The sequence below is a fragment of the Corvus kubaryi genome, unplaced genomic scaffold, assembly GCF_017639235.1.
Source record: "Corvus kubaryi isolate FWS band 111438036 unplaced genomic scaffold, C.kubaryi_AGA036_p1.0 37396, whole genome shotgun sequence".
Lineage (NCBI taxonomy): Eukaryota > Metazoa > Chordata > Aves > Passeriformes > Corvidae > Corvus > Corvus kubaryi.
The window spans coordinates 11156390-11170203 of NW_024581135.1; the positions used below are offsets into that span (position 1 = coordinate 11156390).

Consider the following 13814-nt stretch of genomic DNA (forward strand, 5'->3'; position numbering starts at 1 on the left):
ATTGGAAAGCAGCATTTCCCATATATTACTGGGATAAGCTCCTCTAGTACCATCTATTGTATACATTTACTGAGTGTGCATTTTTTTCCATGTCTGCGCATTCGGGCTGACATATGGGATTCAACCCTCACCGTTTAGACACAGAGCTGTGACCCAGTCGCTGCAATCCAGCAAAGGAGACTTCTGTGTGAGACTGAGGAGACTTATCTTGTCAGACCTCACCCTACAGACATTTGCTACTGTTACAAAACTCTTCAGTAGCAAATTACAGGATGAAATTTGGAGTCTGATCCCCCGTTCTTCAGGTCTTGAAGCATAATTTCAAATGTGGAAGAAATAAGACCTTTTCTTGTCTAATACTACAGTATTACTTTCCACAGGCATTTGGATGTAATCTGTAATAAACATTCAGTTACATCACCATAAACTTTTGGCAAGCTCTTACTAAGGGTCAGCTCATGTAACAAAAGCAACAAACATTTCAGTCTTGTAGACAGGGTGGAGAGTCCTTATTAGCTACTATTTCAATGCTTTATTTCTTTGCCTGACCCCTTCACTGGCACGACTACTTTAGGTAGAAAATCGAATTCATAAGCAGTAAAAACGGCATCTGATGCATGAAAATGATAAATATTTGCTTTATTAAATTACCTTTATACTTCTACAAAGAAATTTTCTGACTTCCATTACAGAATTAAATGAAGGAAATTCATTGCTGTCTCTGCAGTTACCTACATTTAGATACAAAAAGGTTGTAAAAAGACCGCCCTGGTCAAGTTACATAAAAAAGGCAGAGAATAGATAAGTTCCCTTAGGAATCTTGAGGCTCAGAAATACGAAGTCCCATAATACAATGAAATTAATAATTCAGCAATGTGTTGAACAATTGTAAACTGTAACTGCACTAGTGGACCACATTATTCAGCAGTTTCCTTAAAGGTATGAACTGTGAACTGAACAAAAAGTGTAGCTGACACAGCAGACCTCATTTAGTTGTTCTCCCTTTCACTCCCTCCAAGTCAAAGTTGTGAGATCAGCATTTAAATGATAGGAAGGAAACTTGCCTCCATAAATATCAGAAATTTCTCCATTCCATAGCTATTTATATAAAGTAACTAGCTGTTACAAATCAGTTTCAAGTAAAACAGGTGGCTGAGGCAAAAATAATCAAAATCAGATCATACACAATTTTACTGTAAATACAGTAATTTGAAAGATAAACACATAACCATAGCACTGACAGGATATCAATGCTGCCGTATTATAGACATGATGTGTCAGTAGAAAATTAGGATGTCTATTATCAAAATTGAGGACATTCATTCCAGTCTCTGGTAATCTAATCTTAGTGCAAAACAGATGCTAAGACATATTTAGCAAAAAAAGGTGATACATTTAAGGCCAAAAAGTTGTTCAGTCATCACTGTCGCTTCCAGATTCACTCAGCTGCAAGTCATTTCCTAGAAGAGAAAGAGTCAATAGATTAGTCATTTTCAAGGAAATAATTTTCTTTCAAGGTATTGCCTTTCCCAATTAAGGCTTACAAAAGCTAGTACCAAACAGGTCAGGGAAGCTGGACTACATGATCTTTCAAGTCCCTTCTAACCCAAATTATTTTATGATAAAAGAGTAAATAGGTGTAGAACCAAACTCCCCTTTGAAGAACCTTAGAGATATCACTTTTCTACAATTTTAAAATCTTGGCAAGGAAGCCATTAGCTTATTTGCACAAGAGCATTTATTTAATATCACCAGATCACAAAAGGCAACACCTAGCTATCTCTGCCACCCACATTTTCATGCTTCACAAGTGGAAAAACTGCTGGTGAATGCAGTTTTATGAAAAACAAGTTGTTGGGTTTTTTTGAAACACATCTGAATGCTACTCAGCTGTGCTTGAAAACAAAGTGGTGTCTCAATCAAGAAGAGCAGCTCTTTGACATACCACTTAAAGATGTATCAGTGACCTACTATTTCAAACTGGTTTTGGAACAAGTGACCAAACAAAACATCAAAAGGAATTTTACACAGCACTTTAATTTGGTGGCTCTCTCTATATATATATTTCAAAATGAGGAAGTAAAAAGACTACACTGTGCTCGCCCTGGATGTCCATAAGCTCAGGGGGTGGGAGGGAGGGAATCTTCCCAGGATGACAGATAAGTAACAAAAAATACAGCAGCATGCTCTACACAATCTACATCATATCTAGCAACTTCCCACACATTTTTAGGAGTCTGTTCCAACTGGTATGCTTTTATCCACACCTCCCTTGCCAAACAACCATTACAAAAGAAAAAAAACTCATCTCAGGTTGTGCAGAAATGGCCTGAAAACAAAAGAAAAATCACTGAAACTGAGAAAAATGAGTCAACACACTATCTTCACATGCCCTTTCCTCAGCTGCAGCACCCTTCACAGATCCCTTTTGCAGATGGGTGAAAAAGTAACCTCAAGGGGGTAAACCCCACAAGACACTCAGATTGGATCTTTTGTTCTCAGGCGTATCATTTCTTCCAGAACACTGGAGTCTTTAACATGGCCACATTTAGCCTTCCTTTGTTTTCCACTGTGTCATCACTAAAGCTTAGAAAGTGGTACATGCTTCTCTGCAACAACAAAAACACTTTATATAAGAAAAGAATAGTGAAGATGGCTGTTTCCAGCAATCTTTAAAGTATTAGTGTTGATAATTTTTTTGTTTCCAATCCTCTATATAGAGAAAATATTTACAGCCATATTATTTTAAGATAAATTTAAAAAGCAATTTAGAAAGAACAAAATCAAGTTATTTGTCAATAATTATTCAGAACAATGTAATATCCTAAAAAATCTTTCAAGACAGAAAATGGTATTGGTAAATTAAACTCATGTATTTATCACTCAAAGGAGAATTACAGTGAATTCTTAGAAATCCCAGCCCTGTTATGCAGTACCTACTTTACGAGAAGATAGGGAGTGTGAGCAAGAAGATAACCTTCCAAATAGTGTTTCTGCAGCCTTCAAAGGTTGTTTCAACACAGTTAATAGAAATTACACAAACCCTGTAACACCAGCCAAAAATACCAATGCTTGTGAAAACCAGCAGATGGGAAAAGCAAGAACTCCAAGTTCCAGAGTCAGAATTAATATGTTGGGATTTACTTCAGGCTAAACTTTCTGCCTCATTTTTGCAGCCCTACCTCCAAAAAACACCTTCAGAGAGAGGGCAAAATAGCACAATCTAGAGCTGGTGGCTTTCAGATGGATTTGGTGCAAAGATAGAAAGTTCATTTAACGAGGACCATGAAGAAACATCTAGACTATTGTACTTACGAGGCAGCAATGAAGGGGGGGAGAGCTGTTGAATTGTTTGCTTTCATGGTGCCAGTTGCTTATTAGCAATATTAGTTGGGGAAATAGATTGCACTGCAAATTACAGTATTTCCTAAGTTTTTAAATCGGTGAATATAATATACTCAACTGAATTCTTGCTAGTTATAGGGGACAGGGAAACTCATAGGAGTGATCACTGCTTCACAGATCTTAGTGGTCACACCAACACCAAACTAATGTAAGGGAAAATTATTACTTGACAAAGTAAAACAGCTATGTTTGTACCAGTATCAAAAGTGAAGTTCTGCTGAATACTAAGTACCTAACACAAGGCCCCAGAATAGCCCATCTGTGCTGGGTTTTCTTTGGAAAGTTACTTTGTTTAACATAACCCTTGTTTAAACAAAAAGTAGATATAAAGCAACATATGATCAAATATTCATGAAGAACAGATTTATTAGTGCCACCATTTACAGACTTCGTTATACGGCAAGTTGTGAGCCTATATAACCATCTTCTCAAGGTAGCAAGGGGAAGAAACAGTATTCTGGGAGTGAGGGGCAGTCTTGAGCCCCAGATTCCTGAAGAGGTACATATGTATTTGACAGAAGTATTTGGTTACCATGCTCTAGACACCACTTCCTCCATTTTCCAAATTCTACAAAATCTCACCTGTATAATTTCTACGTGCAAGATAAAACTCTGCTCTCTAAGCTTCCCCCAGCCTTCTCCCTGCACACAGAAAGTCAAAGAACAACTTCACTAATTACCCAGTATGGCTCTGATTCTACAGAGGTGCACAAAACTAGTCACAGACATGAGCACGCACACCTCAAAGCAAGATTAGACAAGCAAGCAGCTTGTGCTGACATTTGTTGATTCAATATTTAATTTTGCAAAACCTTGAGATGGAAGAAATGACTGTGCAAAATCCTGACTGAGAACTCTTGCCATTCAAAGTAGAACAATGTGCTATCCATTTAGTTTCTCCAGGTTTCACTCTCCTGCCAAATTCCCTCAGCAACAAAGCTAGAGAAAAGCAATCTCCTTGGAAGTAGCTGGTTTGATCTTTAACTAGTGGAAGTGTCTTGTAAGTGTTAACTGCACTGGAAGTTGGGGATGGAATCGTTTTAAGCAGTAACAAATCTCTAACCATAATAGAAGTAAATGGCATTAATCTCAAGAGCTGGACAAGCTCAAGAGGCCTGAGGTTACAGGCAGGGGTTCTACCTGTCAACATGGATGTGGAACAACATCAAGCCACCAACTTCCCCTGAAACAGTCTTGACGTCGTCATGGTTTAAGCAGCATTTTCTCCCTATGCTGGAAATGGTGGACTTAGTCACCTGTACTTGTATTTCTCACTGGAAGCTTTGCCAGCTGAGATTCTGTCACCGGCGATAGAGCTTAATCACATTTTCATAATAGTTTTATTTAAAGCATGGAGAATGGGGAATCGCATTCGTGAGTAAGGGCTGAAATAAGTGGCACTCTAACATTACGCAAACTGTACACATGAAGACATTGTTCTCTGCAGTGACAGTAAAATGAAAGCAGCATTTAGTTCTCTGCACATGAAGTCACAGGACTTTTCAGTCTGATCTTATCTGTTAATGCAGTACATAATTAAATACCAATGCAGATTATTTAAGTATTTAAATACTAGCTAAAAACAAAAAGAAAAAATAAAAAAAATCCCATTCAAGTTATCCATTAAGACCTGAAATAAAAGTAGATCTGCCAGTCTAAAATTGCAGTATAAAAGTTCAGTATAACATAGAAATGATAAACCATAAAGATCTTAGGCTGCAAACCAGGGTTGATGGAAATCTCTTCAAACCAAGAGCCAACAGCTAAGGAGCTAATTAAAAATGTAATCATTTTGAAAGAGTCACCATAGCTGAATATTCACTTCTATGTCTGAGTATTCCTGTTATTTAGGTAGTGAACTTAAGTTTCTCTACCTAGTGGGTTTTTTTTTTATGTGACTGTTTTCCAAACTCTCCTTTTTTTGAATACATTGAGCATTCAATTCCAGGCTGTGCAGCAACCCTTCTTGAACATCACAGCTACTCTTCAAATTACATTTTCAGTTGCCTGAATGGGCAGAATAAGATAATATCACCTGAAAGAAGATCACCTCCTTCCTTATATGTAAAGGACAGTTTTGCCATGTTGGCCAGTGGAACACTGCCACGAATAGTAACTGACACAGCTAAGAATACACCATCTCTTCTGTAACTCAGAGCATTGCAACCATAGTACCCTTCCCATAGTTCTATTCAAGAAATTATAAGCATATGTTTAGGGAGTGCCCTGTTAGTTCAAGTATTTTCAATACAAAATTACTGTTCTTCAGTCCCAATGTATAGAACTGGGAGGAAGCCAGAATAGGAAATATATTCAACTGCTTCAGCTTTAATTTAATATCTCTGTGAACCACAAACCTTCTAGCTCAGTGTCTAATTCAGCCTGCTGCTGAACAATCAAACCCTAGCATCACTTCCCACAGTTTTAATTATAACAGAGACATACTTAAAAACAATATGGTTTCCTTTCAGAATCTTGATGTCTGGAATTGTGCACTAAGAAAAGAACAGCCTTTGTACTTACGTAGTGTATTCATCATATGACCACTGCTCTCTTGGGATCTGTTATGACTGGCATCTTTGTCAGGAACAGCCTGTTGTGGTATGGCAGACACAGTAGGCTGAGGCTGCAAATACGGCATCGACATAGGAAGAGAGGGCTTCATTTCCTCATCTTCAGAATCACTAGAACTATTTTCACTACTTGATGAAGAGGACGAAGAACTTTTAGAGTCAGATGAACTGTCAGAGCTACTCAGCTGGTCCATGATACTGGCTTCTGCTTTTAGCTCTGCAAACAATATGATTTGTTTCTCAGTTTACATTCATCATAATTGAAATATAAGGAAGAGGGAAAAAGGAAAAAATCAACAGACATCGGGCACACACACTACAGCGACTTAAAAAAAACCCAGACCAAGCCCACCAAAACTCTCCAGAACAAAGAAAAGGGCACAAGTGAGTATCCAGCCTGTCATGTGATTTTCTTCTCTCATAGCTTGAGCTCCCTTTTAAACCAAGTGTTAGAACAAGGGTGACTGTGAACCCGAATGCTTAACCCCACATTCCATGGGGTAATGCATCCCACACAGCCTTTAATTTCTGCAACTAGCAGAAAATGTTCTGTGTTTTCCTTAGCACCCCAAAAGATGGCTTTCACTGACTAAAAACTGCAGTTACACAGATCAGTGACTGTAAGATGTCTGCAGCTGCACCCAAAATGCCTCCCAGCAGTTCAGCATTACAATCAATACAGTTGTTTGGACCATGTGACATTTTGCTCAAAATCAAGTTAAGCACGAAGAATATCCAAAAGAACCATCCAAAGTTCATATTAGGAAGGTTTCTCCAAATCCTCATTTCATTATAGATTTGGAGGAGCGAATAATGCTGCACAGTATGGATTTCTGACATACATTAGCTTAAGACCAACATCCAGAGGAAGTTAATCTTTGCAGAAAGGTACACATAATAATTGTGCAAAACATGAGTGCTGAGAGAAGTCTGAAACAGACCTCTGAATCATGGTGGAGGGAGGACTTGAGGAGTTATGGTGCAGAAGTTCATCACTATTCAAGACTGTAAGTACCTAGACATTTAAGATGGTCTTACAAGCTCTTAGAATACTTCAGGAACAGCTGTGATATAGCAGACACAATAAGGCAAGTAGGGGAGTGGCTCATCTCACTTCAAATTTACCCAATACAGAATAGGTTGAAGGTGAAAGCCACTGAGATGCAAGACAGTGCACAGTTTAAAAGAAAGGAGAGGGAAAAAAAATTAATTAAATTAATCTTTAACACAAACTTCCATGAAACAGACTCTGAGTTATCAAAGGCCAGTCTAAAGGAAAGGCCAGTTTTACCAAAGGCCAGTCTAAAAGAAAATGGTGTTCAGGAAAAATGACACCTGAAATAGTGCAGCAATGGCTACAGGGACAAATTAACCCAATGCTAGGAAAGAAAGAACAATAAAAGACTGGGCTACTCAAACATAAGCAAAAAGATAGGGGAAGCAGAAGAAAAGTAAGAATTGGAAGCATCTAAGCATCCTTCTTTTGCTAAGGATGTGTATAAGATAATATGATCTACCACACATCTGGAGGTGTAAGACACCTAACTGAAAGACACCACTCAAGTCATAAGCATTTAATTCCACTTCCTGCTAAGCAATGTCTAACATAAGAAAAATTTTAAGTGAATGGCCAATACCAAAAGCTGAGAAATAAGATCTCTGCCTTGAATTTTGATGTAATTTAATCAGACAGAATTTAAATTAAGTACTTTTAACCAGTGAAGGAAGAGCTGTACATACACTAGAGGATAATGGCAGAATGAGCTCCCCCCACCCCAGAAAACAAAGTTAGTACCAAGTTCCAGGTAGCGTACCTAAGCAGGAATAGTAAGTTACACAACCATGGGATGCAGAACGATTAAGTAGGAACGCTTCTGAAGAGTCCGAGAGTCACCGGGGATCCCTACACACTGTTCTACCACACGATGCTGTTGCAGAAATGACTTGATACTATTTGGTCTTGTGTTACTACAGACATGATGCTATTTGTTCTTTGTGTATAAAGATGAATGGTGCCTGTAAGACGGCCTTCTTGCTCAAGTCAGCACTGCTAAAACCTTAGTTGAAACAGTAGATGTGTTTAGGGACTACAGGAAGTTTTTGGACTCATTGCAAGAAAGCTAAAGAAAACTGACAACAAATCAGAGATTTAGAAAGGAGACTTCTAAGGAAAGATTAAACCAACTGGTGTAATTTTGCGTAAAGAATGGGAAAATCAGAGGAGTCTAAGTCCATGAAGGACTGCTCAAAAGCAGCACAGTAATCTGGTCTGTACTTGTGTACTTGCATGATAAATATGAAAGTAGTAATAGGCTTGCTGTCAGACTATTTATACAGGAGAATCTGAACAGTAAGGAGAGCAAAGCCCTGGAATGGCTTGCCAGCAAGTACAAGGATCTGTCAGTGGAAGGTTTTAAGAAGAGGTTAAAAGTTATATCAGAAATCTGACTTTAGGACAGAAGGATGGACTAGATGACTTGATAATATTTCTACCATCCTTTTCAATTTTTCTGCATTTTAAATAGTACTCAAAATTGGACTGGCACTACACAAGAGTTTGGTACATTGGCAGCCACTTTGGAGACTTTTAATGTTTGACACCACCACTCCTCCCAAAAGAACAGACCACCTAGAAAAAGCATCATTTTACTTCATGTGTTCCAGTTTTCCTTCCTCTTTGCAACCTTAGATGCATTCTAGTACTGTTCTGCCATATAGATATCTGGTCAGAGCTTAAGACCAAAATGGAAACAAAAACCATCTTCATAATGAGACGTCTAAAAAAATCTGTTTAAAAAGGAATTCAGAACAACTTAGGAAGCAGATGTCAGTTCCAGTCAATGAAACTGCCACCTGTCAGCATTTCTGTAGCAAGTAATTACCACCTGCCATCTTCCTTGTCCTCCAAAAGGAAATAAGGCCTCCTATTAAGTGAAATATGAGTGTCATACTAAACCAGAGTTGCCCAAGGAAACAGTACACAGCACTGCTCAAGGGTTGATTTGTGCAAGTTTTTAGCTGTCTTTTTCATTGGAACCTCATCTTTCACAAGGCTCTATCTGGTAATTTAAACTGTATGTTGAGTTGTAAGGTACTGTAACCCATGTTTGCTGAGTGCACAGAAAGAAAAAACAGCAATGTCAAAATGGAAGTGACTTAGCTCCAGTACCACAATACAACCAACTAAATACTTGATTAAAGTAGCAGTGGAAGACAAAGTCAAGCAGAGAACAGCAGGACCCTTGGCTTATAAAGCCTAATGGTTCAGCTGGATTTTTACCTTAGCAAGCTACAAATACTGCTCTTTTACCCACTTGAGCCAGAGTGGCCATTTCCATATCAGAGTAAAGTTGCTTCTCAAATAACACAAAACAAAACAAAAACAACCCACACACTCAAAAACCTCTTAAAAACTAATTGCTTGTTAACAGCAAAGTTTCTGAAACTTATGTGCCAATGGAGCTTACGCTGTTCAATATCATCCATAGGAGAAGATGGAAATGTTTTTTCTTTTGTTGGAGAGTTTTTAACGTTGTTTGGAACCTTTGTTGCATTTCGCATTTGCTGCTGTTGCTGCTCAATGCGAGACTGGACTTTACTGCTTCCTTCAGCTCTGTGTGTGAAAGGAAAAGATTTTTAATTACTAGAAGGCAAGATACAAAGAAAAAGGCAGGAATAAAGGGGATATGGTACTATGGAATTATTTCTCATGCCTTTCTAAATAGCACCATTAGATTCTTAGGTAAGTTATTATGCTAACACACATAATATATTAATATTATACTATTAATATCATCTATAAATGTGTTAAAAATTATTTTTTTGATATAGTGCTAATAACTTTATAGCACTTTGTCGGTTGATTTGTTTTTATACCTTGCTACCCTTGCCAAGGATCACTTAATAATAATTCTGCTGGAAATCACTTATATGAACTCAGCAGCAGAAAAAAAATATTTAAAAACTTGGTAGGAGAAAACAAAGCCATTAAAATTACTGAGAAGCGTCACAAAATTTTCTTTTTTTTAGATTTCCTCATTTACAAGTCAGAAGACAGTAGGCAAGTACCAGCCAAACAGATATTTTTTCCTCCCTCTAAACACACCAGAAGATAGTTACTATTTCTTTCAATAATATAACATCTTTTGTTTACAAAAAAATAAATTTCCATTTCTTCTGCCATCATGAAGTTAGTTTGCTGAGAAAGCAGGCTTTTCACTCCTTTGAACAAGGCCAGGTACTTTCTAAAATTATGTTTTCCTAAAAATAGTAATGTGTAGTAATATATCTCAATTTAGACTCGTTAACAAATTGATTTTCGTAATGAGTAAAGCACAGTTGTTTCTCCAGTAAATCACCCACCTGGTTTTTTTCACAGTGATGTTGCTACTAAGTTTCTCTAGGCGACATTCTCCAGTGTCATGGTTGATAATTAAGATACATTCTTTTAAGTAAGGCTTCTTTGAGCCCTTGAACACAGTCACTGGTGGAGTTGAGCCCTATTGAATCAGAAGTCCAGTAAGTGTTACTCCTGTAGTCTTTTTTCTTAGAAACAACAATCCATCAGTGATGACAAGTTCACTACAAGTGATCATTTCTAGCCATTAAAAATGTTACTGGTTAATTCAAATTAGATTCACAGTAGCCATGTCCAAAAGCAGCTGGTGTTTGACTGGCATGGGATTTTACTTGCTTAGCTTAGTTTGAAATTGATTAAATGCTTATTTCCCAAGGAAAGCAGACTCTCTCTAGGACTCCTCTCATCAAAAGGGGTTTCAGTTCCCGTATCAGCAGAGCAGTAAAGCATGGCAGGTAGTAAATTTTCCCTTTCCAGTCTTTCCTGCTTTAGAACTGCACTAGAGCAATAAATACCAGGGGGAAACTTGCACTGCCAACATACACATGAAGCTTTTCTGTGCACACAACACTTCTGGGTCATCCTACAGCATATTTCCAGTGTGGCAAATACACTTAAAGTTACAGTGCAGCTGTTTAACCTTCGTGTCTTTTGTAATCTTGCATTCTTAGAGCAATTGTTTTTCTACTCTAAAAGTCACACAGGCAGCTCTGAAACAGCACTGAAACTTTATGCCCTTCCATAGTCAGGATATATACTTAGGACAACAAAATAAATCATTCCCTTAAGCCTGCCACTCTTCAGCCACACCAACTCACCTCAATATTTGGCAGCGTTATTGTCACCTGTTCACCTTTGCCAACTTCAAGGTCTCCTTCACAGGACATATCAATAGATGCAGGCTTGAAGTCATCTAAATATAAAAACAAACTAGATTATTTACAGGCTTTTCAGGAATCTTATAAATGTAGGCACCACTTAATTGCAGTTGGAGGCTGTTAAGTAAAAGCCTTTTTTGTTAGTGTATCATCTACCATCATCTACCATTCCCCGGAGCAGATCATTCCATAAGTCAGTAGAATTCAAAGTCAAGCTGCTTTTCTCAGGATTCGTTATAAGTGTTTAAATCTTTTGGTTAAAATTAGGAAAACACCTTTAGGTTTTAATGGATAAAAAGGCTGAACAAGCTGTCTTATATTTCAAAAGATAAATCCTCATATAATTATCTTCAGAAGAATCAATAAATAGTTCTTGAAAATGTTAATCCCAAACATGGGAGATGTAGACAAGTAACTGAAAATGCAAAGAACAACATCAACCCTCAATATGCATCCCTCTTTCTGTTTCTGACTTTACTGTAACAAGCATGTCAGAACTTGACGAAAATTTGGGGTTTCAGTATAGTTCTTTTTGTTACAAGTGAAATTCCTTCCCAATTTAACATTGATTTACATTTTGTCTTTTTCAGCATCTAAAGTACTAGTTAAAATAAGTTTTGAGCAAAAGAAGGTATCCATTTCTGGTCCTTTTCAAAACTCTGAGACATTGCAAACGAGCATGTGCTCAGGCATCAGCACAGCAGGTCTGGTACATACCATTACCTACAAAGCATTATTTCCACCGCAAATAAATTGGGAAAGGCTACAGCCAAAACTCTGCCTGTGCCGATTTAGGGAGACAGGATGGCATCAAGAGGCTCTTCGAGGTCTGTGATAACATATGAGGGGTTGAGCCCGCGGCTCCGGGTGAGGCAGGGCCAGTCTCGCACCCCGGGGATGCCGGTGCCCTGCCTCGAACGCCGAATGAGGGCTGAGGGGACCCATCGGCCGGCACACACTCCATGGCCACACCACGGCACACGCTCCTCGCCTGGCTGCCTGCCCCATCTCACGCTGCTGGTCACTGGCGGCGGCATTCCTGCAGCTGGGGAGCTTCCCAGTTCCATAACTCGGCCTGCAGCCACGGGCCGGGTGGCACAGACCGCAGCTGGGAAGCATGGCTCCAGCCAGCACACCAACCGGGCAGGAAAACCAGGCTGCAGGAGCTGGTGGGTAGGGCTGTGCGCGCAGCAGGAGGCTCGGAGCTCACACACAGGTGACAGCCCCTGCTAACCTTGCTTAGGACAAACCCTTAAATGTCATCTTACAGGAATAAGCGTACAACAGTTCCAAAGTTTCTCATCAAATCAGAGAATATTTGCTTTAATATGTGGCCACTGGGCTGTTAATACTTTAGAAAATGAAGATACTGATACTTCTAATCTTCTAACCAGCAGCTGTTTTCCCTTTACTCAACTGTTAAGAAAAACGTCAGGTATCAGAGGATATTTCTTCTGCATGTGCATTTGATAGAACTGATGAACGTGCCAGTTTCTATGTCTCATTTGTTGGAAAGGAAGAGAGATTTCAAAACAGATTTCAGAATAAATCATCAAATTACAAGAGTCAGCATGAAACTCTAAGGGTAGGAGGTACCAGACGGGGTTGTTACTCCTCTTTAAAATTAGGGTAAATTTCAAATTGCAGCATTTGCTTAAATCCATTTTATAGCTTTTTTCCACTCTCCTCCGCTTGCACAGTTGCAGACTATCTGCCTAAGTGCCGTTCCCTCTGCTCACAGAGAGCACATTACCCATCCTGCACACAGGACACTCTCCAGAGAACATACGTGAGAATGAAGCTTGGGGATATCAGTCTATAAATAACCAGACAACAAAACCAGAAGCTACAGTCCTAAATTACCAAGGACTATAATCCTGGGAGCATTTGTTCCCTAGCTACCCTCAGAATCTTTGAGCACACACCTCTCTAGATAGTAATTATTTTGTACTCAGGGAGGGCGTACTGGCTCCGTGATTAACACTGCCTGCCTTTAACCTTTGATTGCTGAATTGCACGGAACTTCTAAAAACTGAGCGCAAGGAAAGAGGGCAGAGCCACAGGTTCATCTTAGCTCGGTTTACAGCAGAACAGCAGGGAGACACTATGGAAAAGGCATAAAAAGCGAACTTAGTGCCCAGCGGGTAGCGAGGGGCAGCTCTTGGCTACAATGGCCGTACGTGCTCCCAGAACCGACTGAGACCTGCACCGCTCCCGAAATCCCGGACCAGCACTCCACGGCACTCAGCTCCCAGCTGCGCCCCAGAATCCCGGGATAGAGGCAGCCACCGAGCATGGCCGCAGCCACCCCTCGCCCTTCAGGGGACCGCGGGCGGCCGAACCCCTCCCCGACCCCCACAGCCCCCGAGAACTGCCCCAAACCCAGCACTCACAGCGGACGGTGTGGAAGGCGCAGCGCGGCTGCTTCTCGAAGCTCTCCCCCAGCTTTAGCACCCGCGCCTTGGGGTCGTAGAGCGACGGGACCGCTCCGTTCATCGCGGCAGCGCCTCACACCATGGCGGGCCCCGGGGCCGCCACCGCCGCCCGCACCGAGCATCGCTCACACCGCCCGGACCGGCGGGAGCCGCCCACGCGGGCTCC

At 40.0% G+C, this 13814-nt stretch overlaps 1 protein-coding gene across 1 annotated transcript; it reads right to left on the minus strand.

The window, feature by feature from the left end:
• Positions 1 to 614: 614 nt before the first annotated feature.
• On the minus strand, positions 615 to 13792 carry EAF2 (ELL associated factor 2). The gene is made up of 6 exons (XM_042040847.1): positions 13607 to 13792; positions 11154 to 11248; positions 10341 to 10477; positions 9446 to 9591; positions 5929 to 6195; positions 615 to 1460 (listed from the first exon to the last, which is right to left on the minus strand). Exons 1-6 carry the CDS (start codon positions 13707 to 13709, stop codon positions 1414 to 1416), a joined length of 795 nt encoding a protein of 264 aa, XP_041896781.1. The 5' UTR covers positions 13710 to 13792; the 3' UTR covers positions 615 to 1413.
• Between the last annotated feature and the right edge of the window lie 22 nt (positions 13793 to 13814).

Bases quoted from the DNA above. Each gene is read 5' to 3' on its own strand.
- EAF2 (XM_042040847.1), bottom strand. From the start codon at position 13,709: ATGAACGGAGCGGTCCCGTCGCTCTACGACCCCAAGGCGCGGGTGCTA. The intron at 10,478-11,153 runs GTGAGTTGGTGT...CTGATTCAATAG, and splicing joins TAACGCTGCCAAATATTGAG to GGCTCAACTCCACCAGTGAC. The intron at 1,461-5,928 runs GTAAGTACAAAG...TTTCTCTTCTAG, and splicing joins TCATATGATGAATACACTAC to GAAATGACTTGCAGCTGAGT.